The 27,922-nt window shown below is 37.2% G+C and overlaps 2 protein-coding genes across 6 annotated transcripts in view; one reads left to right on the top strand and one right to left on the bottom strand.

Annotated features, from left to right (window-relative positions):
- The window catches only part of AMPD3 (adenosine monophosphate deaminase 3), a 51,047-nt gene extending 46,190 nt beyond the window's left edge, over positions 1-4,857 (top strand). For all 5 annotated transcript variants that reach the window (XM_070425309.1, XM_070425311.1, XM_070425308.1 and 2 more), the window contains exons 14-15: positions 275-385; positions 1,422-4,857. In XM_070425309.1, coding sequence (XP_070281410.1) covers positions 275-385; positions 1,422-1,598 — 288 coding nt within the window. In that variant the 3' untranslated portion in view covers positions 1,599-4,857. The remainder of the gene's footprint in view (positions 1-274; positions 386-1,421) is intronic.
- Positions 4,858-5,050: 193 nt separating this feature from the next.
- On the bottom strand, positions 5,051-27,886 carry RNF141 (ring finger protein 141). Its single transcript, XM_070425312.1, has 6 exons — positions 27,798-27,886; positions 25,261-25,452; positions 22,463-22,571; positions 19,268-19,449; positions 14,349-14,456; positions 5,051-8,368 (listed from the first exon to the last, which is right to left on the bottom strand). Exons 2-6 carry the CDS (start codon positions 25,401-25,403, stop codon positions 8,218-8,220), a joined length of 693 nt encoding a protein of 230 aa, XP_070281413.1. The 5' UTR covers positions 25,404-25,452; positions 27,798-27,886; the 3' UTR covers positions 5,051-8,217.
- Positions 27,887-27,922: the final 36 nt, after the last annotated feature.

The raw sequence follows: 27,922 nt of genomic DNA, 5'->3' as shown, positions 1-27,922 counted from the left end.
GGAGAGCAGGCTGGTGTCCCCATGACCAGCACAGGGCTTCAGACACGTGCTGTTAACAAACACCTTCGTAGGGGTTCTTTTATCTCTCTCTCCTTGGTAACCTGAGATTTCACACACACAAAATCTTAGGGGGAGGACGTTGTTCGATTATCCAGGTGCCAGTCATGAAAGAAAAATTAAATCTGCAACGTCTGATGTTTGTAGCTTTGGCAATCTGTGCAGCATTGAAATGGATATTCTGCCATCTAATACATTCACTTTTGGGGGAATCTAGGAAGCACTTATGGAAGAATATGCAATTGCTGCTCAAGTGTGGAAGCTGAGCACGTGTGACCTGTGTGAGATCGCCAGGAACAGCGTGCTGCAGAGCGGCCTCTCACATCAGGTACGGTGTGGCGGCACTGTCCCTCCTGGCCTTTCAATACGTGCACAGTGAATGCCTGTTGACCAGGTACTTTCTAGGCTCTGGGATCAGTGATGAAGGGGACAGGCAGGGTCTCTGTCACATGTTCTAGGGGAGAACCCCGGGGAGGAGACTTTCGAATTTTCCTGGTTGCTCTGTCACCTTTTCCAGACCTCTACTCAAATGTCACCTCCTCAGAGGCCTTCCCTGACCACCCATTCAGCAATAGACACACTTACCTTTCTCTGTCCATTTACTCTTTCCTTCATATTATTACTGATGTTGTAATATGTAGTTACGTGTTTTTCTGTCTTTCCCTCTGGAATGTAAGTTCCATTAGGGCAGAGGCTGTTTTGTTCAGCATTATATCCCTCGGCCTAGAATAGCCCTGGCACACACTAGGCCCTCAGTGTTTTTTGACTAGAGGAGCAGCACCTAGGCTGAATAAGAAACTCTAGGGATGGGAGCTGGACATCAGTAGCTTCTTACAGCCTCCTGGGTTACTCTGACGTGCAGGGCTGAGAATCATTGCTCTGGTGGCGCAGGTCCCGGGTACCTCCTCTGGGTGACTGACGTCGCTGGTACAGGAACAGGGCTACATCGGTGTTGCTCTTTTGATGCTGATGCAGAGGAGTTAAAGGCTGCAGATTCAGTGTGTGCACTGAGTTCCTTGGACTGGCTCTCCCCAAACTCCCGACTGTCTGCCTTTGCCAGCTCTGAGGAGGGACTTCTTAAGAGTCTTCACCTTGCCATTTTCCTCACCAGCAGGAATCTTTCCTTTCTGATCAAGGAAGGCATAGTCAGAGATGACGGGAGTGAATGTGGTTGTCAGGGTGACATCCCTGAGGACATGGGGGCCAGGAGGAAATTCATAAGAGCCCCATGGGGAAAGATGCCCTGATGGGGACCTGCTTCAGGGGCACGTCTGGTTTGGTGTGGCTGAATGCCAGAGCTGCCGTGTGGCTAGAGAACGGAATCTAAGGTGTACTGTTTGACTTGTATTTCTCTTGGGCCACAGGAAAAGCAGAAGTTTCTGGGACAAAATTATTATAAAGAAGGACCTGAAGGAAATGATATTCGAAAGACAAACGTTGCTCAGATCCGGATGGCATTCCGATACGAGACCTTATGCAATGAGCTCAGCTTCCTGTCTGATGCCATGAAATCAGAACAGATCACAGCCCTGACCAAGTAGGTCGAGCACTGGACATACATTTCAACTTTCTGGTTTAATTTCACGTCTGCTGTGATTACCAGTGGTCAAAATACCACACTAGGACTTTCCTCCCGGGAGAGGATGCCTCTGAAGAACCTTCAAACCTAGTGATTTTGGTTGTACCATTCACTTTAAGACCCAACATGTCCACTTCTGTTAGTATTTCTGAGTAATCGGTGGTGACTGCTCCTTGGGGATCTGGGAGATAGTTGTCTGTACTCATTCCTAATTTTCCAAATATTTCTCTTGAAACCGCTAGTGCTTGCATTGTTAGGGCCAGGATCTTCCACGGTTCAAGTGGCTACTGACATGGGGTCCGTGTGGTTTTCTGCCATAGTCCGCTGTAGGCCGTACAGTCTTTGTGGTAGTTGTTCATTTTGGCCTCTGGCTGCCTTAAACAAAATCAATTTCAAAGCTCCCTGTCATAAAGGAGCTACTTTGAGAGAATTAAAATAGATAACTTCTGCCCTGGCCGGTGTGCTCAGTGGAGAGGATGTTGGCCCCTGAACTGAAGGGTTGTGGGATCAATTCCGGTCAAGGGCATGTACCTGGGTTGTAGGTTCCTTGCCCCAGTTGAGTGTGCAGGAGGCAACCAATTGATGTGGCTCTCTCACATCAATGTTTCTCTCTCTCTCCTCCTCCCCCCTCTTTTCTACTGTCTCTAAAATCAATGGAAAAAAATATCCTCGTGAGGATTAACAAAACAACAAAAAACCTTTTTTTGCATTTTTGATGAATTTCTTAAAACTGTTTTATTTAGCCCTCCTCTCTCCCTTAGGAAGCCAAATGTGCACATTGAAACAGTCCCTCCTATTCTATGTCTTGGTTTCCTCATCTGAAAAGTGAGGGTTTGGATTAGATGAGAGGTTTTCAAACGGAGGTCTTGAATCCCCCTCCCAATTTCCTGGTGGGAGAGGGCAGGGGACTGAGGTTCTGGGTGTTACCTTTGCTTCTTCAATGGGACTTCTACATATTTTTATTTGAAGTACTTTGAAAAGCACCAGACTAGATAATCTCTGTTCCCTTTTGGCTCTAATATTCTATGAATGATTGTAGCCCAATTATCATTTTACTTTTGAAAAATTAGGGCCAGAGAAGTGAGATTTACTTAAGGTCACACAGCTAGTAAGTAATAGGACTAGAACTAGGTTTCCCTACTCCTAATCCAGCCCTTTTTCCACTATTCCACAAGGCCTCACAAAAGTTCTAACTTTTATCACTATAACCCGGTGCATTTTTTCTTTGTCCCTTACCTAACACACGGACTTTTTCCCAATATATAAGTGGTCCCAGGGGACAGGTAGAAAGTATTTTTTAAGACCAGTCTGAATTTAAGCTTTACCAATGTACTCTTCATCTGTGTTACTAGTGCCTGGTACATAGTAGGTGCTCAATAAATGTATGTTGAACAAATGACTTTCTCTTTTGGCAACCTTTTAAGAATATGTGCTCTTAGTACACAAGCTGCTCAAGGACCTTCTTGTTTATTTCTGTGAGCAAATGCAGACTATGGGAAGTCCTGAATCATGAGATTGGAAGAATCCTATTTTTGCCTGTGAAAATGCTTATTTGACTTCAGATTTTCTTGTCCTGTGACTTTATTTTATAATGCATGTCCCCTCCACTGGTCAACAGAACAATAAATGTAGTGTTTTCTTTTTAACTAGGCAAACATATATGCTATCTTATCACTAATCAAGAAATTGAATGAAAACCCGGCATTATTTTAGACATTTATTATTTTTGAAAAGCCCCCATTTGTATACATTTGCCTATCATTGCAAGCATTGTACAGTTTTTCATTGTTATTTTATCTGTATCAAGTATTTGTTTGTAATTATTAAATAAAGTCTGTTAGGACTACGGCTCCATAATTTAAAACTATTTCAACTTAATACCAAATGTTTAAGTTTTTTACTGTAAGACAAGACTGGGCATCAGGGAAAGCTATCAATAACTACTAATTCATTTTTAACTAAGACTGAGACATGGATGACATTCACTAGGAAACAAAAAAAATTTCAAGCTGGAGCTCACTAGCCCAGGAAGTAAACCTTTGCTGTCTTCCTCTCTAACTTCTGCCATGCCTGTTCATTTCCCTTTCCATGGTATTACTTTAATCTGTTCAGCCAGCACTTACTGCAAAAATTTTACCTGTCCTGTAAACTTTTCAGACACCTTCCTTTTCCTATAGCCCTTTGAACTTTTATTACATCATTGTACGAAACTGGCCTTTTTTTGGGGGGGGGGGGGATCCTACTTTCACGTTCACAGCTGGAATCAAAGGTAATTGTATACTATCCCATGTTTCTAACACAACAGTTTGTGAGTATGTTATCCCTTACTCTAAAAGGCTCAACTTCACATTATGTGTTACTTCAAACTGCATTGCTGAAATTATCAATGTCATTGCTTTTTGTCTCATGAAAACAAATCACAACTCCTAAGTTGGTATTTACCAAGGCTTGTCCTGGGCCTTCACTTCCTCATATCCTGGATTCAAGCAGAATCGCAAAACACCCCTCTGGCTTCTCACTTTACTTGTTTCTGAGTGCTGTGTAGGTGAAACAATATTTATCTTTTTCTGGATTTTTAGGCACAGCTGAAAGAGCTATGTTGATAATATACCTACGTATTCTATACCTGAACAATGACTATTATAAAGAACAAGTGTAACTAACTACAATAAAAGGAACACTAATCAGACAGATATAGTTCCTCAGGAATTTTCACACCCTCAACCTCTAAATAAATATCTTAACAGAAAGACAGAGGGTGCCAGAGAGTAAGACTATACACAGCTGCAGATTAAAATATAGCTGGAGGCTTTTATGTCTTTTGAGACCAAAATGTGTTCTCCATGATGACATATATTAGTAAATTTAATTATAAACTACCACTCCTTATAAATGGCTTTTTACTTCTCAGCACTAAAATTCTATGCTTCTCTAATTACATTAATTTTATCTTAGAAATGATTTTACAAGGTAAAGATTAAAACTGTTATAGGGTCCTGCCGGCGTGGCTCAGTGGTTGAGCATCGACCTATGAACCAGGAGGTCATGGTTTGATTCCCGGTCAGGGCACATGCCTGGGTTGCAGGTTCGATCCTGTGTAGGGTGTGCAGGAGGCAGCCAATTGATTATTGTCTTGCATCATTGATGATTCTATCTCTCTCTCCCTCTCCCTTCCTCTCTGAAATCAATAAAAAATAAAAATATTTTTAAAAACTGTCAAAGGATGGAATATTTTATCAATTATTTTTAAAAGATAAGAAAGAAAAATGAAAGTCTGCTGTAAACTGTTTGTTATATTGTCATTGTGTTGTCCAGCATAAACATGGGTGATCAGCTGATTTCCCTAACCTCCAAGTAGGTTTCTTATTCCTGGATAAGCCTGATTTAATGAAGAAGAAACCAGTAAAATGCAAATTCTTCAGACTTCCTTTTAATAAATCCAACTTACCATTGTTAAAAATCACTGAACTAAAAGGTACTTTCAAGAAGCCTTATTACTCAGATATATATTAGGTATAAGAAAATTGAGTCCAATTTGAAATGATTTTTGACACAAAGTACACAAACATCACAACCCCCCAGAGCACAACACAAAACAGTCCTTTACGGAATATAAGCATTTGGCACATGAGAATGTGAAACTACATGATAAGAAAAAACCTCTTCAATGAACTAAAATGTACTTGTTAAAGATTATTTATTGCACAATATATCAGTTTATCCTAAAATAAAACAGATACTATTATTCTCTACTTCTAAATTCAGTACATAGTCAAATCTATTTTCTTAAACTAAAATTTTATAGCACTGTAATATGAGTCAACCCTTTGTTATTGAGTTAGGATAGGGAAAATTTTACAACATAAAATAAATTCCTTAGAGTTCATGAAACCATTTCACAAATCCTAGAAGGCACACATTATACTTCCTATCATATTAAGTGCATTTAAGTACTTCATAATTAAAAAAGACAAAGCTGTACAGAATACAAAAACTACATTTCATCCATTAACACATTTACAACTTTTTATGATTAGTTATTATAACATACCTAATATTCACATCTAAAGAATTATCACCCAGTTTAATGAAGTGAGCAAAAAGTGCTCATTTATTAGATAAGGCTAATAAAAACATTTTGTTTCACAGTAGATCAGTTAGTGTCTTGGAGCTCATATTGAAAAGTAAAAAGGTTTGGGCAATATCAAGTTTCTGTTCTCACTGTTAAATAATTCCTTGAAAGGTGAAGGATTCTGAGGGATAAAATCACTGGCTATACCTGGGAAAGATCCAGAAATCTGTAAAGCAACTTTGCTCATTTTCAGAAACATTCTTAAATTAGGCAATCTGAACTGGACTCAGTAAGTCTAATCCAAAGGATTTAAAATCTTAGAGCTGAAAAAGATATCGGGGGATCATCTATCCCAAGGTTTTCAAAATATGTTCCATAGAATACTAATGATCATGGAGGAGAGTCAGGGTTTTGCAAATTTGACCTGAATTGAATTAAAAAAAATTTTTTTTGGTAAAAAAATAAAAAATAAGTCCCATCATATAACTCTGTTACTCACCAAATTCTAATACATTGGATATCACCAATGCATTAATACATGTTTTCATTGATTGACTTTATAATATTTAGTAGCATAGTATATGAAGTTTACATAAAGAAATTTATATTAATAAAATAAGATTTATAAAGTGGTTTAGGGGGTGTGTGTGCATGCATGCACATGCAGCACATGTAGCTAGGGGTTCTGAGTAAGATTTTACTTGGAAAAAAAAAGATTTTACTGTTGAAATAAAAGTGTGAAAACTACAAATAAAGTCTGTTTCTAAAGTATGAGCCTACAAACCAGACGAAGGGACTTTCTCAAGGTCACATGACCATAAAAGGCATTGCCAGGTTGATGTGATAGAGCCCTCAGTACTCTGCATAAATATCCAGTGAGTGTTTAGCTGTTTGGTACTGACCTGCCTCCATCATGAATATCAACCAATTCATTATCAGTATTTTGGGGGTAAAAATCAAGCCATATTTGGTTAGACATTTTGCTTAGAAATGAATTTTTTAATTTGCATGCCTATTAAAAATCCTAGTATCCAAAAATTTTGCCATCAATATGAAGCAACTTAAATTATATACTTTGGTACTTCAGAATATATTTGTAACTTACTAACAGGTCAGAAAAGTTACATGGAATGTTAACATTCTTTTAAAAGGAGACATCAGGCCCTAATTTTATTATATGCTGACATCATAATGTTTAACATAAAACAAAAATTTACTTTTTAAGTAAAATTTTAAAAAATGGTTGACATGCCACTGAACATAATTCCTTCAAAGTATTTGAAAAGAAGTGGAATGAACCATAAGAAAACCAAATTATCTCCTAATTTTCAGAGGTGTTTTATGTACTTATGGTTAAAGGCTTTATCCTATTTTCTTCTTTCTTAATCTAAGAAGTCTGAGGACTTGGCCTCAGTAAGATACTTTCAAGTTAAAATAAAAGCACCATAAACTAATATTGAATGATTCGCCATAATTTGGACATATAACACTTAGGATCTGTGATAAAAATTTCCTTCTGAAACTCCAAGATGCATGAACTTTATCAAAAGCTATTTAGAACAGTTCCCCAGCTGTGGAAAAGCATTTCTAGAAGATTCCCCAGCAGAAATTCATTTATAAGGCAAAATCACACCCAACTTTTAGTCTTCACCCAAATTATACAGTATGAGGGGGAAAAAAAGGCTTTTAAATAAAAAATATGTAGTTTCAAACACACAGCTAAAGTTATGAAATAACTGTGGATCATTTCAAGTAATAATTATTAAAGGAGCAATAATTAACCACAAGGGGGCATACATACTCCTTAGATTCCAGCAGAAAAACTAATTTAAGTAGTAACATGCACTTTGACGTATTCTACATTTTCAGTCATATAAAATTTTCTCTCAGATGACTACAACTTTTTAACATTCATGGTTTATTTTATTTACTTACTTATTTATTTATTTAATCCTCACGCGAGGATACATTTTTCATTGATTCAAGAGAGAGAGAGAAAGGGAGAGGGAGATAGATAAACATCGATGTGAGAAACATCGATTTGTTGCTTCCCATATGTGCCCTGACTGAGGATCAAACCCGAAACCTGGGTATGTGCCCTGACTGGGAATCAAACCTGAGACCCTTTGGTGCACTGGACACTCTAACCACTGAGCCACTCTGGCCAGGGTTTATGGTTATTCCAGAATGCTCCTACCCTGAAAAATAGTAGTGTTTCAGAAGCCTCTGGAAATGTTGCTGTTACTGCAGCAAAGGATTCAAGAGCTATTAGTTCTAATAAGCTATATTAGAACAGATAAATAATAGGAAAATAATGGTCTAGAACAGTAGCAAGTTTTAATTTACCATAAATGGAAGACATGAAAAGTTTATCAAATTGTCAGAAAAGCGAAAATAAGAGGGTGGGGAAAAGTGAGTTCTCGGTGCCTGCGCCACAACATCCCTGCATTCTTTCCCCATGACCCACGTGTTTGTACCCCACAATAGCAACAAAATACTTCACTCAAGGTCATGGTCTGTGGGGCTGGCCTGCCTCATCAGCCATGTTAAGAATATAGTTAGCCATATCATCTTCAGTGGGCGCATCTGACACCACCCAAGATTCATTTGCTCCAGTCATCTGCAGGCGACAAATAGGGCAATTCCTGTGTCGATCACTCCTGTTAGAGAAGTTGATTAAAGAATAGTTCTTTTTCCTCTTTTTTAAAAACAGGTTTGTTTAAAAAGTAATACATATACATGGTTTATAAAAAAGTAAACAGCATAAAAGTACACAGTGAAAAATAAATCTCTCCCTCCAGCCCAATCTTTAATTCTTATCCCCAGGGGCAACCACTATCAGTTCATCAGTATGTCCTGTAGGCCATTATGTATCAGTGCATGTTAGAGTTGTCTATTCTTTTAAACATGCATTGTATGAATAGGCCACCATTTACTTAGTCTCCCACAGAAGAACATTTAGGTTTTTTTCTTTCTTTTGCCACTACAAACAACAAAATGGAAGAATTCAAGATTTAAAATAAAGATAACTTTACATGCAGAATAATTTTCCTGATAGAAAAAGAGCTTATATATGATCACTTAAATAAGATTATGTTTTTCAAAGGGATGTTTTTTGTCTTGTCAAACATTAATTTGGAAATTTCTAAACTACCATATTTGAGCCAGAAACATGTCATGCAGGGAGAATGCTTTTCTCTTCATCTCTCAGTGAAATCTGAGACCAAAGTAATTAAATTATATCAATTGCTCTTTGGCTGTAGTACAAAACTAAGAAATCTGTTTCAAAAACTAAATGTGAAAGCTAGAGCTGGCATGTACTATTCAGATTCCTTTCTGGTTCCTCAGAGAGAGATACTTTACAAAGATAATTATGTGTGCTCTTCTGTGCACAAGTCACAATTTTAAAACAATCAACTTCTGCTTCTGGCCAAAAGGGACCAGACAACAAAGGACAATAATCCCTGAGAGGTGGGAAGCAAAGAAGGTGAGCCCTACAACTGCCCCAGCTTACTGCCTTGAGAGTTTCTAGGCCACAGAATAAGCAGGGGGAACCCTGGTGGGACTTGGCAGGCTCGTTCCCTAGTTGAAGGAACAGAGCTGAGAGTTTCGGGAGGCTAAGGCAGCTCCGAGTTACAGGACAGAGAACTGGTGTGGAGAAAGTTGCACAAAGGGAGAATTCTCGAATCTACAGATGGGCCCCCTAGGCAGCGGTTCTCAACCTGTGGGTCTCGGCCCCTTTGGGGGTCGAACGACCCTTTCACAGGGGTCACCTAAGACCATCGGAAAACACATATATAATTACATATTGTTTTTGTGATTAATCACTACGCTTTAATTATGTTCAATTTGTAACAATGAAAATACATCCTGCATATCAGATATTTACAATTCATAACAATAGCAAAATTACAGTTATGAAGTAGCAACGAAAATAATTTTATGGTTGGGGGTCACCACAACATGAGGAACTGTATTAAAGGGTCGCGGCATTAGGAAGGTTGAGAACCAATGCCCTAGAGTATATTCAGCAGAGAGTGTGCATGTGAGGAAACTACTCCAGGCTAAAGAATCACCCAGAAGTATTTAAGAGGACAGTACCCAAAGCTCACAAAGGGCCTGGGATATTGCCTGTTCCCACCAGCCAGACTGGAAAACCTCATAATTCACAGAGCATGGAGTACTCGGAAAGGTCTTGCCTCATTAGTGGGACATAATGTGTTCTAAACTAAACACTGCTCTAGTCCTGCCTAACAAATTATAAAAACAAGACCCAAAAGGATCAAATTGTTTCCAAGTAACTATATCCCAGAACAAAGCTCAAGAATATTTATAGTAATATAAAAATATCCAGCACCCAAAAAGGTAAAAATCACAATGTCTGGCACCCAATCAAGAACTACCAGGCAAAAAAAAAAAAAAAAAAAAAAAAAAAAAGAAGCAGAGAAATACAAACCAAAATGAGGAGAAAAATCAGTCAAAACCAATCAGGAACTGACACAGATATTAGAATTAGCAGAGAAGAAAAGGAAAGGTTATGATAACCATATTCCATATATTTTAAAAAGAACTAGAGGAAAGACCAAACATATTAAGTTAGAGACATAGAAGATATTAAAAAACTCAAACTTTTAGAGATGAAAAGTATAATATCTGAAGTAATAAATATACTGGATGGGAATTAATGGCAAGTTAGGCACTGTAGGAAGGAAAAAAGATTAGTAATTTGAAAAGGCATTGCAGTACTAATTATTCAAACAGAGAAAATGACTCAAAAAAAAAAAAAAAAAAAGAAAGAAAGAAAATAGCATCAGTGAACTGTGGGACTTCAAATGGTCTATATGTGTAGCTGCAGTCCCAAAAGGAGAGGGGAAAGAACAGTAAAAAATATTTGAGAAATAATGGCTGTAACATTTCCAAAATTGGTGATACCATAAACCTACAATTCTAAAAATTCAATGAACCCTAAGCACAAGGAATGAGAAGACTAGTCTAAGGCACATCATAATCAAACTACTCAAAACCAGTGATAATGAAAAACAACATTAAAAGCAACCAGAGGGGAAAAAGTACAATACCCACATAGGAAAAAAGGATGATAGAGATTTCTCATAGACAACAATGCAAGAAAAATGAGAATAAAGCAACATCATTAAAGTACTGAAAAAAAATACTATCAATTTAGAATTCTCTATCTAGAAAAAGTATTTTTTAAAATGATGTTTAAATAGACATTCAAGAAAATCCTATAGAACCTACAAAAAAATCAAAATTAATAAATGAGTTTAGTAAGGTTGCAGAATACAAGATTGATACACAAAAATCTATCTTATTTCTATATACTAGCAACAAACAATCATAAACTGAAATTTAAAAATACCATTTGAAATAGTATAACAAAGTACTTAGGGATAAATCTGTCAAAGATATGCAACACTGAAGACTACAAAAATTGATAAGAGAAATTAAACAAGACTAAGTAAATGGAGAAATAAACAGTTCTTGCGGATTGGAAGACTGGATATTATTAAGTCAAGTCTCCAAATTGACCATTTATTTAACGCAATCCCAATCAAAATCCTTACAACTTCTTTTGTAGAAATTGACAGTTGATTCTAAAACTCATATTGAAATTCAAAAGACCTAGCACAGTCAAAACAACCTTGAAAAAGAAGAAAGTTTGAGGACTAACCCTTCCTGATTTTAAGACTTACAGAAGCTAGATAATAATCAAGATATTGCAATATTGGTGTGAAATAGATGAATAGATCAGTGGACCAGAACAGAACCTAGAAATATACTCACATTTATTTGAACAACTGCTTTTCAACAAAGGTGCAGAGGCAATTTAGTGAATATAGTCTTTTCAACAAAATGGTATGGAGCAACTGGAGCCATATGTAAAAAGAGAATTTTGATCCATACCTCAAACATATTAAAAAATTAACTCAAAATGGATCACAGTCCCAAATGTAAAACCTAAAAACTATAAAATTTTCAGAAGATAAAGATTTCTTAGATATGGCACTAAAATCACTATCCATAAATCACAAACTGATATACTGGACCTTGTCAAAATTAAAAACTTCTACTCTTTGAAAGATATTCTTAAGAGAATGAAAAGGCAAATCACAAAATGGGAGAAAATATTTGCAAATTATACAATGAGTGGCGAGATTATTATGACTGGCCAGATTATTATGACCATCCCATCAGTACAATGAAGTGAATTAGTTATGCAAATAATAATACTCTTGAGAGTATTTGCTTAGGAAGTTTTCAATATTTAGTATTTTTGGAAGTGTCAATGAAGTACTGATGGGGTGGTCATAATAATTTGGCCGGTTATAATAATCTGGCCACTCAGTGTATATCTGATAAAGGATTATCTATCTATCTATCTATCTATCTATCTATCATCTATCTAAAAGCCTAATATGCAAATTGTCCCCTTGGGAGTTTGGGAGACCAGGAGTTCGATCACTCGCTACCACGTGCGCTGACCACCAGGGGGCAGCATGGAATGAAGGAAGGCCCCAGCCAGCAGCCGGCAGCTGGAAAAGGAAGGCCTCGATTGGCCTTGATCGCTGGCCAGCCTAGGGACCCTATCCATGCACGAATTTTGTGCACCGGGCCTCTAGTACAGCAGTTGCCAACCGATGGTCTGCGGACCACTGGTGGTCTGCGAGGTCTGAAAGGTTGGCAACCGCTGCTTTAGTATATCCATAATAAATAAAGAACTCTCAAACTTTGAATGGACACTTCACCAAAGAAGATATATGGATGGTAAATAAGCACATGAAAAGATGCTCAACATTGTTAATAGCGAAATGCAAATTAAAACCACAATGTGATAACACTACACATCTACAGAATGACTAAAATTAAAAGGACTCATCAAACCAAGTATCGACAAGGTTGTGGAGCAATTGCAGCTCTCATATATAGCTGGTGGAAGTGTAAAATGGTACAACCACTGAGGAAAACAGTTGGCAGTTTCTTAAAAATTTAAATATATATCTACCATATGATCAAGCCATTCCACTCTTGGTTTTCATACAAGAAAAACCCCCAAAATATATGTTCATAAAATGTCTTGTCCACAAATGTATAGAAAGCTTTATTTGTAAAGCTAGTGAGTTTGAAAACTGCCATGATTTCAAAGTAGTGAAGAGAGTAAATGACATTTATGTGATGAGATAAGAAAGTATCTGTGACTTTCATATCAACTGTAATATAAGCAAAGATCTCTGATTCCTATTATTGACTTTGTCACAGGTACTAAACTTTTTGGGGAAATGGAATGTATCTTGATTGTCATGTTGGTTACATAGTTATAAAAATTTGTTAAAATGTAAATATATATGTAAAATGGTTACATTTTATTGTGTGTATGTTATGCTTCAATAAAGTTGCTTTTAAAGGTTAAAAAATATTAATTTAACAGATATTGCCAAAATGTTCTCCAAAGCAGTTGTACCCAATTTATATACTGAGCAACAATATATAAAAATGCCAGTTTCGCCACAAGCTTGCCAAGACTGTATGTGCTAAACCTTGTCCTTTTTATAAGTGAAAGTGGTTTTGTAATATTGTTTTACTTTTTATTTATATAATTATAAAGGTAAATGTCTTTCACTTGATATTTGAAGAGATCTAGATTTTATACTTTTGGATAGATGGGCAGTTTCTGTAAAAAAAAAAAAGTAGTGTTTTTAGCTCCTAAATTTGGAGATTGCATTTCCATTTATTTTAGCAAAAGAAACATTGTAAAAAGAAATACAAAGTTAAAAAAAGCTTTATTTGTAATAGCCAAAAATTGGAAACAACCCAATGTCCATCAACAAGTAAATGGATAAATAAACTGTGGCTTCCATACAATGAATACTACTCAGCAATAAAAAGGAACTATTGACACATACTACAACATAGATAAATCTCAAAATAATTATACTGAATGAAAGAAGCCAGACAAAAATAGGTTATATACTATATGATTTCAGTTATAAAAATTCTAGAAAATTCAAATTATTTTTTAGTGACTGAGAGCAGAGTAGTGGTTGTTTGGGCACTGGAAGGAAGGGGTGGGAAGGAGATTTTACAATGGGACACAAAGGTAACTTTTTGGGATGATGGACTAGTTCATTATCTGTATAGTGAAGATGGTTTTTGTGCATGTGTACACATGTCAAAACATCAAACTGTACTTTAAGTATAGTTAATTGTGTATCAATTATAAATTCTCCTAAATGAGATACTTATTTATAAAATACTAATGAGCTTGACCAGCTGATCTCTCAAGTTCCCTCCAGATCCAATTATTATTTCTTCTAACCACACATAAAGGAACAATGTAGAAATAAGAAAAAGGGAAGCCTGTGATTCTAGACTCAAGTCAGGCACAAATCTCCTTACAGCAAAAGTAAACTGCTAAAACTAAAATACACCCCCACATTTTATAAACTTTAGTTATAAAAATAAAAATATTTTTAACCATTAGGAGGCATGTCATAAAATCCAAAGTACTTAAGAACAAAATCTTATACTTAACTACAATACTTTTGTATTTTTTTGAAGTTTATTCATATACATGTTCCCATCTGACCTTTGCCTATTCCATGAAGACACCAGATAACTTACCATTTATCAATGCACTTCTGACAAAAGCTGTGAGTACAAGGCAGGATGAGGTCAACTCGACCATCCATGCAGATACAACACTCCTCCTCATCAGTCAGCTGCTTCACCCTGCAAAGTGAAAGCTAAGCTATAACAATATTCTCTGCTGTCATTATAGTTTAAACCAGTGGTCACCAACCGGTGGTCTGCGAGGTCCGAAAGGTTAGCAACCGCTGGTTTAAAACTGTTTCCATCACCTGAAAAAGCATTATCAAACATCTATGTGCCTTCAGTATAAAGCAAATGACTCATGCAATATCACACTAAATCAACATACTTTTTAGGGAAGGCATTATATTAGGGAAGAAGTACTAAGAGTGTCAAATTTTATAAAGAAAGACTGGATAAGGGATAAATTCTGCAGTGATTAAAAAGAAAATATGGACAAAAAACCTGGAAATATTCAGGTCTTTCTGCAAGTAGCTTAACCCATTTAAATCATATTAAATTTATATAAGTGAATTTAACCAATAATGATTTATTCACTATACAGGATACAAAGCACTCTAAAATATGGATCTTGCCATCAGGGTCTCCCTGTGCTGATGCTGATAATGAGCATATAAATGAAAAAATACCTCAGTCTTAAGTATCGGGTGCTACAGTAAATATAAAAGAGACAGAAAGCACAGTCTTGGTCCTCAAGGAGCTCTCTCACCTTGAGAAGAAAAGAGATGTTGAATCTTCTACTCCAGCCACCATTTAGAGTGCCCTGAATGGGCCAAGTACCTTTGCATGTGGTGTTTTCCTTTCTTGGAATACTTTTGTGAGTTTGGTAAATTCCAATATCAGTAACTCAGCTCAAAATATTACCTGCCTGTTCTCAAAACCAACATGTGCCTTAATTAAAGAACTTACATGTTGCATTTCAACTGGTTGTTTACTGGCTATCTATTAACTTAAAATTTTTTTGAATAAAGGGTGTTTATCTTAGGTTCTCAATAAATGTTTCTTAAAGTGATTTTAATTTGTTTTTATCCTTTGTGCTGTTCTATTACTGTTAGATTTTGTTCATCAGGCATGTATTGCTTTTTTTAAAGATTGAATGTTTCAATGTACAGGCACTAGACTATAAGTTTAAAAGCAGAAGCTATTGCTAACATGTTTTTAATTCCCTGCTGTGCTTATACCAGTGTATGTATATAAGATATTGGGATGTCACTTTAAAATTCATCAATCTGAATATAAAACAGAATATAAGCAAATATCAAATGTGCATTACATGTAGTAAGAGCAAAGTAAAGGAGGAGGAAATGAGTGTATTTCAAACTTGTTGGAAAGATTAGGTAGAGAAATGATAGGATTTTGACAGAGAACATGCTAGGTGAATAAACAAAGCTATGACGGTAGAAAAAAACCTGTGTATGCACACATGCACTCAACAAGGAGCCTGGCGTGATGCTCTGGGAAGAAAACTGAGAGAAAAGGTTGCTTAAATATAGCAAAGAGAATCTGATGCTGGAATATCAAAAAGAAAAGTTTAAACTTGTTCTGACAGGCAAACTACAAATCAGAGTTTGATCAAGGGGAAAGTAACTCCATTGAAATAATACTTCAGGAAGATTAACTGGGAGTGCAGCATGAGGGGCAGTGTAGAGGGAGGAAAACCAATTAGATTATTTCAGCAATTCACTTGGGAGATAATTAGGGCCTGGTCTAAGGGTCATTATGAAAAACAAATCATCAGGATGTGGTAACAGATTAAATGTTATGCTTTAGTATTGGGCAAAATAGGGTAGCCATTGAATTGAAATGGGGAAATGGAATAAAAACCTAGATGGATGTGTATCTAATGTATCTTATTTTTTTCTACATAAGTTCATTTCAATGTTTAGGTGCTATATATAGTGCCAGACCCAGATGAATTGGAGTCTCTGCTTTTGAGGAGCTTACAATTTACATCTAAGGATGTAGACTTGGGTGTCAATAGCAGAGAAAATAATTGAATCCATAGAGTGACAGGTGAGAATTTAAAAGTGAGGCACCGAGGGCCATGAAGAACAGCATTCTGGATAGGGGTAAAAGAAAGAACAGGAGACACAGAAGCAGCCAATGGAACCTGTATAATGTTCACCTGATTTCTGCTACCTTCCAAGCAGTGCAGTGACCAGAAGAGCCTTGCTCTACTTGTCCTTGTTAGACCACTTACAGAGCATTCAGTTCTATGCTCCCTGCCCTGAAAGACACATTGAGAGATAAAGGATTACCCAGGAAAGCCTCCAGGACATAGAAGAGACTCATATGAACAAATCAGAAGGAACTGGGGCTGCTCATCCTGGAGAACAGAGGCTCAGTGAGGATTTGATTACTGTTTTCAAATATGTGAAGGGCTGGAAAAGAGAAGACTTTTTTGGTGGGATTCCAAAAGGCACTGCCACTGAAATAAGTAGACTACAGTAATAATTTAGTGATAATTAATGACAGTTAACTCTTACCTATTATTATGGGCCAGATACTATTCTAAGCATTTTACATATATTAACTCACTTAACTCTCTCAAGCGTCCTATGAAACAGATATTCATAGGACTATATTGTAGGAAGAATTCATAGTAATTAGGACCATCTGTATGTGAAAAGGCTTGCTTCTCTGAGGCTTTGAGCCCCATTTAACTGCAGGTGATCAAGTACAAGTTGCACTTTCAACTTGGCTAAATGTCATCAGTAGAATCTTACTATTCAAAGTGTTATCCATGGAGCTGCAGCAGTGACATTACCTGGAAGCTTGCTAGAATCTTATAAGCTCCTCCTCAAAACCACTGAATGTCAAAAGTTAGGAAGCACTGTAGTACAGGATCTTTATGCACCAGAGAATAACAATGCAGGTTGGAAGCACAGCTGTATTGCCAGTCAGGCCTGAATGTGAATCTCAGCTAGACCAACGTCTATCTATGCCATTTATTTGTCTAAACTCATCTGAAATAGGCCAATAATTGTATTCCCATAGGGTTGTTCTGAGAATTTAATGAGTTTATACATGTAAAGCATTCATCACAATGCCTACTACCCTATAAGTACTCAATAAATATAAACCACTAATAGAAGTATGCATGAGAAGTAAGGCTGAAGCAAATAAATACCTCTTAAGATTCCCTTCAATTTAAAAAGTCTAGTGTATCAGGATGTAACTGAAAACCAAAAAGCATACAGAAGCAAAAAGCAGCCCTAACCTACTAATCTGGCATTGAATTTTCTAGTCTCAAGGGCACATGAAAAGGAATAACACCCTATCTCCTTCATTAAGATGACTGCAATAAGGAAAAAGTATTACTTTCATTTCATTGACTACCATAGAGCTTAAATATAGTAAATACTATTCGTGGCTTTTAAAATCCTATGTATAAATAATCACCATTTTGAAGGAGAGAGAAAAAGCAGAAAATCAGATAGTTGCCTTTGAAAGATTAACTTTACAAAATACAGGAAAGACAAGCCTTAACGTTGCCTATTCTATATAACAAAAGCCTATTATGCCAAGTGTCAGGTCGTCAGTTCAACCAATCAAAGAGTAATATGCTAATGATATGCTAAGGCTGCTCAACTGCTTGCTATGAAATGCACTGACCACCAGGGAGCAGACAGGTGAATGGTCAACCAGTCGCTATGATGTGCACTGACCACCAGAGGGCAGACGCTCCGACCAGGTTAGCTTGCTGCTGGGGTCCAGCCAATAAAGACCGAGCGAGATGGGCGGGACATGCCCTGGAGCTTTCCCACAGTCCCTCCCCGGGTGGCCATCCTCCCGAGTCCCTCCTGGCCGCAATTGTGCACTGGTAGGGTCCCTCGGCCTGGCCTGTGCCCTCTTGCAATCCGGGACCCTTCGGGGGATGTCAGAGAGCCGGTTTTGGCCTGATTCCGCAGGCCAGGCCAAGGGACCCCACTGGTCCACAAATTTGTGCACCAGGCCTCTAATGATGCTATAAAACTCATTTGGAATTTCAGTAACACTTGTACAGCCCAAACCTAGAAAACCAAACAATCCTATTAAATATAAACAGAAAATGATAAATGGAAAATACAATTTTACTATAACAATTTTAGTATTTGAAGACCAGCTGATTAAGAATAGACCAGAAAATGCTACTAGAGAAATAGAAGAGAAATTCTTGTTAAGCATATTTTTAACTTTAAGGTAAAAGGCACTGTCAATACAGGTTTCTGCTGTCTACTCTGTATGACAATAACATAGGATGTCAACATGTCTGGACCCAGGGAAGACTTTCCAATGAGGTGTTTACAAATTTAAGTTATGATCATGGTTGTCAAATGGCAACAGGTGGGAGCTTTCACGTGCCAAAACCATTATAGAGAAGGAAAAGAAAGTTTAGATAGAACAATAATGTAGGCCTGAGTAAACAAGCACCATCACAGAAAACTCTGGCTGACTTCATTTCCTTCTGGTACATGCAATATGTACACCAACTACTTGTTCATTCCGGAATGCACTGCCAGATCCTGGAGCCAATATTTACAATTTTAATGCTCCAATTAGATAATTTTAAGGAAAATTGGAATGGTTCTGCCATTCTTGGACCTAATTTCCTGAAGGGCTTTGATGTAAGAACCTAAATATCTATTATAAGAGGGGTATTAACTATAACTCTTTTGTCATTAAATGCAAGCATGTAGAGAGTGGATTAATGGAAATGAAGTTGGCAGCAATGTTACCTGGCATAAGCCACTTCAACTTTTCTTTAATTGGGCCCTCTAACAATGTCCTTAAGTACAGAATAACCCAAAAGCTGATCTGGGATATATCAATTGAGACAAAAAGTAATGTGATTTAAGATGTCACAAAGAGCACCAGCCAAAATATTAATGAGATTTCAGTAGCTTGAATATTGGAAAATAAGAGAAACATGGTGCTTATGTATTGTGTACCTTCCCATCCAAAGACTAGCTTGACAAGATGTTACAGATGAGGAGTTTTCATCAGGGGCTTCAGAGGTGGAGCTCTGTGCCAACACTTCTGCTGCTTGACTTGTGATGTCTTTATAAAGCTGAATAAACTGGTACAAATTCATGATCCGTGATGCTTCTACAATGCCACGGCTTTTGTTAATCTAAAAATACAAAGAAAATGAAAAAAAAAAAAAATCCCAACAATACACACACACAACCCCTCCCCACCCCCAAACGTTGATAATTTCTCTGATCAATTTTTCCCCAAAAAAGGGGAACAAATACTAAGTCAAACATCCTAGGAAAGAGAAGTTTGCCAGGTTTCCAAATTATCCAACAAGAGAACAAGAGTCTGAGCATATGAATAATATCATGTCTCCTACATTTGTAGATTTCAAAGGAGCTACACAAATTTATCTAATTTGATATTCAAAATAACTCTGTAGGGTTGATTAGGCATCATCTTATTTAGATTTGTGAGGTCAGGCAACTTTCCCAGACTTAAGAAATGAATTTTAGAGATCAGTATTGGCAATTCTTTTCATTTTAATTTCTTAAAGAATTTCTTAATTAAAGGCATTTATTTGAATCCAGCAACCACATGCCATTTTACTATAATTGAAACAACAGATTGTTTCCTTGAATATCTTAAGTTCTACTTTATACCCAAACTTCCAAACTAAAGTGAGAAAATTATATTGAAGTAAATCCTAACAAAAGGTGGTTGAGTTTTTCTCAGAAGGCCATTTTGAGGTATAGCAAAAACTCATTTAAAATAAAATGAACCAGTGTCTACAGGTTGTACTTAGCCTTGCTCTAGCTTACATTATAATGTGAGGATATATTTGGGGCAAGTGTGAGGTAACAGGTAAGGAGGGATAATATTGCTTTCAGGTTGGAGGACTCGAGAAGTGGGGTATATCTTCACTTTTGAAATGACCAAAGCCAGTAGGATTGAGGGCAAAGAACATGAATTAATCAGCAATACATTAGAGATGTAAAAGACTTCCTTTCAGCACAGGAGATGATAAGGAAGATTGTGGGGACAGAAGTAAGCAACGAAATCTCTTAAGTACAATATCAAAATAAATAGAACAAACAAAATCATAAAATACTTAGAAAGAAATGAAGAATGCAGGGAGAAATATAGAGAGAGGGCATTAAAACTGTGAATGAAGTAGGTGTTGATGAAACTGGGGATATGAGAAAGTGAAATATGAGGTTACATATTAAAAAAACATTATTATAGCAACATTTCCATATTTGGAATGAAAATAATAATAGTTGCAACTAACATTTATTGTTTACTACTTGAGAAGACAATGAGAAGAAAAACAGAATCAAGTATGAATCAGATTCCATGTGTAAAAATGCCAGAACCACTGCTAATTTAAAAAAATTTGATTAAATTTTGGGATGGTAAGATCTAAATGGAAATGCAAATATGTAATATTCTTTGTAATAAAAGACTATAGGTGCAGTTGCGAACAAATAGAAATAAAGGTGATAGGAATTTATAAATTATAAAATAGATTTTCAGAGCTAAAGAAACTGGGCCAGTCTTCCTTTGAAACTGTATAATTCAGAAGACATCAGGGAATAATTCACATAGACATAGTATTTAACAGCAAAGTTTATCAAACTGCAACAAATATTTTTTTATTTTTTCAATCCTCACCTGAAGATATTTTTTTTTCTTTTGATTTTTTTTTTAGAGTGGAAGGGAGGGAGGGAGACAGAGAAACATAGATGTGAGAGAGACACATCAATTGGCTGCTTCCTCATGTGCCCTGACCAGGACCAGTAATTGAACTTGCAATCCAGGTACATGCCCTTGACTAAGAATCGAACCCACAACTCTTCAGTGTGTGGGCCGATGTTCTATGCTCTAACCACTAAACCAAACTGATCAGGGCACAACAAATATTTATTAAGTACACATTACTGTTATAGGTAATATGTGCACTGCTCTAGGCACTGGTGACAGTGTGTATAAAAAACAAAACTCCTGACCTCATGGAATTTATACTATAGGTAGGAGAGACAGACAATAAAATACAGGTTAGACAGAAGTAAGTGTTATGGAGAAGATAAAACAGAGGAGATAAAATGCTAAAGGGTTGTAGGGAAGGCCTCACAGAGAAGGTGACATGTAAGAACTGAAAGGGGTGAAAGAATGAATCATATCAATATTTGGGGGAAAGATAATTCCAGGCTGAGAGAATAGGAAGTGCAAAGCATGTTAGGCAGAAGTGTACCTGGCAAGGAGCACAAGGAGTCCAGCAAGGAGCCCAGGGTGGTTGGAATAGAATGAGGGGGGAGGAATTGGAAAAAATAAGGTTAGGGGGTGAGGTGGGGACAGAATGTATAGACTTTGCTGATCATGACACAAAAGGAAAAAATCTCCTTACCCACGAGTTCTTTATGGGTTGGTCAGGAATGGACTTCAGAGCACTCATGAATGCCCAATTTACTGTTTATGTGCACATGGATGATTTCACCATTTGTTTGTTGTAGAGTAGGAGTGGGGATATGAGAAGGCCTAATAAAATTCGTTCCTTCATTTTCACCAAAAGTTCTGTGGCCTCACAAAGGTTAAAAACCATCTATTCTGATCTACCCATTGATGGATGAGGCTTCCTAATACTCTATGACAGCGGCTATTATATTTTTCAACACCGTTGATATATTTAATTACCTAAAATGTAAAGATGAACTAAGACAGTGTATTAATGGTGAAAAATCCATTCTACAATTAAAAATTACTAAAACAAAAAACACAAACCTTTCTAATGGATTTAAAAATTATTAAATAAATAAAACCCAGTGTTCTTAAAAGAAATGATCTCTTAAGATAACTAATTTTTAAGGAGTCATCTTAGAGTTATGTAGAGTGTCGCCTCAGGATTCCATAGCTAGCTAAATACAAAAAGAGAGGTAGAGGGTTTACTACCACCTTTCTTGATTATAAAAATCTCTGCTATATGGTAATTACACAACCAGTGAGATTCAATTAACCTGGAAGGCAATAACAGTACCAAAACTATGTTTTAAATAGTTAATAATAACCACATTATTAACATCTATTTCAATCATATTACATTACACAATTAAATGTGGTTCTAACCACCAAAATAATTCAAGTTCTGCATCAGAAGTCTCTATCACTCTCACCTTGGTACAGACCACCCGTACAACCACTTTCCAAAAGGCAGAGGAATCAGACCCAGGTTGTACCTCAAAGAGAAGATGTTTTTCCTGGCCAGAAGCCACTTTAGCAGTTCTGAAAAGAAACAAACACATTTGTTTATTTTATGAAAAGTCATATAAAATAATTGAGCCATGAAATTAGATTCAAGAAACACTTTAAATCAGAGAGAAAAAATTGAAGAAAAAACACAAAGTCAAATAACAATAATGATTGTAATAATTAGATTCTTAAAACACAGGGATAGAGAAAGTTTTGATTAAACATACAACTTAATTTCCAAGGTTTTTAAAGTCAACAGCATAGTGGAATGATATTTATAAATCTGTTTGTCATATCTAATATCTTAATGGTCTTTAAGCTTTTAACAAAGACATCTACGAAAAACATATCCAAGGAAACAGATATTTAAAAGAAAAACCAAGCTGGTTTCACTTATCCAAACTTGACTATTGCCTCAATGCATATAAAGTGTGAAAAAAAAAAATCTTGCTTTTGGTTGAGTCCTTATTTAAGCAACAATAATAACACATCACTTTGGAAAAAAAGTTTATAGGTAATGTGGACTGGATCAAGCAAATGCTTTTGAGACACTTTGAATATAGCTTCCCCAGGCAGAGTAATTTTCATCTAGAGAGCCACAGGATTCTAACATAAAAATATGACTTTTAGAGAATAATATCGCCATCAATGCTAATTTAAATCAGTTCAAAGACATACTTAAATATTACTGCTCCCTTCTATCATTAGTCACATTTCTGTCTGTGCATCAATGGGGATATCACACTCAGAACTAAGTGACTTACAGCTAAATAAATTGAGGCCATTGAAATTAAGCAACTAGCCTGAGGTAACAAAATCTGCCAGGGAATGTAATTCAACTATGCCAGTTCCCAGTTGTTTTCTAGCTATCAAGCCACGCTTCATCTGTATAGGTTTAACTTTATTTCTCAGACAGCACTGCACTTATGAATGCCCAACTCTGACCGTGAAAATTGGTTTTATGAACCAAATCCAGTCAGAAATAAATGAGAAGATATTCTTTACCATCACATCTGTATTACACAGTAAACTTAGCTTGTGGATGCTTTCACGGGACACATTTTATTCAGTACGTTTAGATGAAAAGGCAAAATTTTGTTAGACTAGACAAGGTTTACATAAGTTCCGAGACTCAAAGGGATGCTAAAGTTTTAAAAACCGATGGCTACGTTTTTTTATTATAAAAGATCAGACAATACACAAACACTCAGTAAAATGTAAAATCTCCCTCGATGACCCCCCATTTCCACTGACTCCCCAGAGACCCAGTATGCAGCCTCCTAGCTCTTTTTCTATGTATTTACATATATAACAATACAGGATCCATCCATATAAATATACAGGACTTTAAGAACAAAACAAAATCCAGTGCTCTTAAAAGAAATGATCTTCTAAAACAACTTTAACTTTTAAGACATTCTTTACTCTTCATGACTGGCTAATAACAGTAGACTCTAGTCATGTCCATAAAAAAACTGTATTTCCTTTTCTTTATCTAAATGTGTTCCACATAGCCAAGTATGTTTCTTATCAACCAACATAGCTATCACAAAGCTAGGGAGCACATTCATGTACCTTGCCCTAAATTATTAATAGGGACTGTTAATAGTTTATATTTATACTAAGTGGGTCCAGACTGCCTGGTGATTTTGATTGGCTTTTTGGGGGTTTAAAGAGAGGTTAGAGTGGGATAGTTAAGGTGGGTTAATGAACAAAACTTCAGATGTAGGGAGAGCTGGATCTGCCATTAATCCTTGGGCAATCATTTTAGGCCTCAGTTAAAATGTCCAACCCTCAGCACAGTGCCTTGCACACACTATGGGTTCAGTGAATGTTAGCTAAATTGAACAGACTTAAGAGAGAACCTTTAAGATCTTATTTAAAAGGCAATTTCATAATTACATGCCAAGGGAGACAGAAGATATATATACATGGATGTAGGTGCTGCCACAGAAAGACTTAATAGAAGGAAGTGACATCTGCTCATCTGTCACTAAGGGAGAAAACACACAAAGAAAAAGTAATATTTTAAAAGCATAATAATCTGGGGCCATTTAGGGACAAAGAGCCCTGTGTATTTTGATAGCTGCTATAACAGATTGGTATAAAAATTGATATAATAAAGAACAAATTCACAAACAAAAGACTAAATTCTATTAAATATACTCTTTAAGAAGGTAGAAAAATGTATATTCCATTTAAAACATTAATCTTTTTGAATTAAATAGTGATTTAAAGATGTTAGCTGATTAGAAATATTAATAACTGAAATATCTTATTCTTCTGATGATAAATGAATTATTACTATATATGTATTTCTCTGGTAAAACAATAGCTCTGCGAACAAACACAGAAGATTTATTTATTAACTAGATGAACTGGCTGATATACAGAAACCTGAGTGCCCAAGGACTATCCTAGGAGCCTTTCTCTAGAGTGGGTAATTGACATACTCTCATTATGTACCTCTTTAGTGCTTTCAAACAAGAACAATTTATATGCCTGTGTTTAAAATTTAATTTAATGTTCCTTCCATCTCTTTTGCTCTTATTACATATTTTAAAATAGCCACATAGAAAGTCTTATAGTAGGTATTCAATAAATATTTGCTAACTGCTGCTGAAAACATTAAGTCATCAATACTTCTGATTACCTCTCAGGCAGTCATGACATGTGGGGCATACATAAGCAGGAAAATAAAATGAAAAAGAGCAAGCCTTACACATCATTAAGTTCAGCTACTCTCCCAAGAAATTCTTCGTAAGTTAAGGAGCCACTTTCTCGAACCAATGTGACATGTTTTGCTACTTTTTCTGGTAACTTGTTAAGAACCAACTGCGTCTGATCCGAAATCTGTTGTCCCATGATGAAATGATGTTTTTTGAAATCCAGGAAGTGTTGCTTCACATAGTTTCTGTTAAATATATATATAAAAGTTACTATATATAATATAAAAACAGCAGTATGTCCACCCCTTCAAGAAAATAAAAGAAAAACTAGGAATACATTTAAGTAGAGTTCAGGAGGCTGATATCATTATTAGCAAATACTTCCTTCTAGCTCAGGGGTGGGGAACATCCAGCTCTAGGACTGTATAAGGCCCGAAAAATCATTTGATCTGGTCCTGCCAAGGCATTCGGGGTGAGTTAATTAAATGTTTGACCAAATATAGCAGGCTAATTTTTAAGTTGATAATTTTGTATGGCCCTCGATGTTATAAATATCCAAATGGCCCCTGGCAGAAAAAAAGGTTCCCCACCCCTGTTCTGGATCATGGAACAGTAGTATTGCATGGGAACATAATTTGCAAACCACTGGCATAGAATTCAGCACAAGACAAATCTCTGGTCAAGATTTCTCAAAGAACTAGCAGCTCTCATACTATTGTGCCACCTATAATTTAGTCCTCGCAAGCAGAATAATAATGTGCTTTCAAAAAACATTTGGAAGATTTTTAAAATAAAGAACAACTGTTTTTTTTATAATATAAGAATATCAAGGATTCCAAAAATGCCACATTCTTTAGTGGGTGGTAATATACACTTGATCACTTCTTTTTCTAACAAGTGAATTGTTGTAGTTCAAATATCCTTTATAAAGATATAAAATTACATCATGGGCAATTGGCAAAACCAAAAACCAACCCCCAAACCCAACCCAACCCAACGCAATCCAAAAACACCCGGGAAAATTTAAACCATATCCATTCATAAAAGGATTAAAGAAAAGCTGAAAAGCCTGAAAGTGCAACAAAATGACTAACTCACAAGTACTGTAGTATTTATAAAATATACGTAACTGAAATAATCGATTATTTTCATCATGAAGTCAGAAATAAAAAAACATCAGTGATAAAAAACTAGGTCCCTAAGGATACACTTTTATTACTCATTGCTTATTCAAACTCTGTTATCTGTAAGCTGTTCTGCAAGATAAGAAATTAACAGCAGTAACAACAGATATTATAGGCAGTGAAACAAATTAAACTAGAGTCACTATAGAGCCTGGAATGCCTGTTCCGAAGAAAATTTTTATAGAAAGAAAAACTACAAAAGGAGAGAGAGTACTTGGAGGTTAAGAATACTGATTTCTGAGAGCACCAGTATGTTTCCTAAATACATTACATACGTATTTGGAAAAATACACTAACTAGACTTGTAAGAACCCTCTCTGGACCTTCCCTGCTTTTTTGGCAGAGGGTAAGGTTAAGTGTGCTAGGTGTTTGGAAGTGAACTAAGAAAGATGGGGCCCCACACCTCAAATACCAAGTTCAGTTACAAGAAATGACAAAGAACATATCTTTGGAAATCTACAATTATACTATGGAGGAAATTATTTAGAAATGGCAGCCAGGCAGCATCAAAGGAAAGAAAAAAAAAAATCCACACTATTTTTGAGTTCGGAAAGAATCACTTCTTAGAGAGGCGACTTCAATAGAGCAGTGACTGATTTAGGGTCTGGGCCCGATGAAATTCTGAATGGATGGAGCTCAATTCATAGCAGTAGGAATGGGCGGAGGGGAGTGGAAGAGTAACTCTGTGCAGGGTCAGAATGTGGGCGTGCACTGCAATTAAAGTAAAGGGGCTGGGGATGGATTTGAATAATAATAGTAAGTCCACGTTTTGCAGCTAACATACAAATAACAATTATTAGCAAGGAAACGTTTCGTCTTGGCCGGGCCTCCAGGTAGCTGGTTCACCAAGGTCAGACCTTTGGGATGAGGAGCAGCCTAAGCTAACTGAGAAACGGAGGGCCGCCTACGCCGAGCAGAAGGCTCGGCCGTGTGAGTTAGGGTCGCCGGGCAGAGAGGGGCTGTCCTCTGGGACGTCCGGTGCGGCCGGGCGCACGTGGTTTCCAACGTGACCGGTGTGTTTACCAAACACGCCGGCTGCCCCCGCCGCCTCGGCCCCTCCTCGGGCGCACTTGAACCTGGAGCTTTGAACCAACAGCCCCGTCCGCGATCCGACGGGCTGCGCAGGCGGCAAGATTCAAACGCGGTTCCGGGCTCGAGAAGGACCAGCTCTCTCCAGTGCCCCCAGGTCCTCTCCCCAAACGGGACCAGCCACCTCCCCACAACGGGCCATTGAAACGGCCGGGCCGGAGCCGGTGCGTCCCCGCAGGGCCTCCCAGGTCGGCTCCGCGCCCGACGCCGGACCCAGAAGGGCGGCTCCCCCCGGAGCCCGGCTCGGCAGTCCCAGCCCCAGGTTCGCGGAGCAGGCGGGACGGGAGACGACGAAAGGACGGCGCTGCGGAGCTCACCCAGGTTCAAGGCATCGCGCTTCCGGGGGTACAGGTGCCGCCCCTGCCCGTCACTCGGGCCCACAGGCGGCGGCGGCGGCGGCGGCGGGCTGCGGCGGCGGCAGCGAGGCGCGCGACCGTCGCAG

The sequence above is a fragment of the Myotis yumanensis genome, unplaced genomic scaffold (assembly GCF_028538775.1).
Source record: "Myotis yumanensis isolate MYYU_CA2020_CCGP unplaced genomic scaffold, mMyoYum1.0.hap1 SCAF_10, whole genome shotgun sequence".
Taxonomy (NCBI): domain Eukaryota; kingdom Metazoa; phylum Chordata; class Mammalia; order Chiroptera; family Vespertilionidae; genus Myotis; species Myotis yumanensis.
Note: the sequence above shows the minus strand (reverse complement) of the source record. Positions and strands in the feature narration are given on the sequence as shown.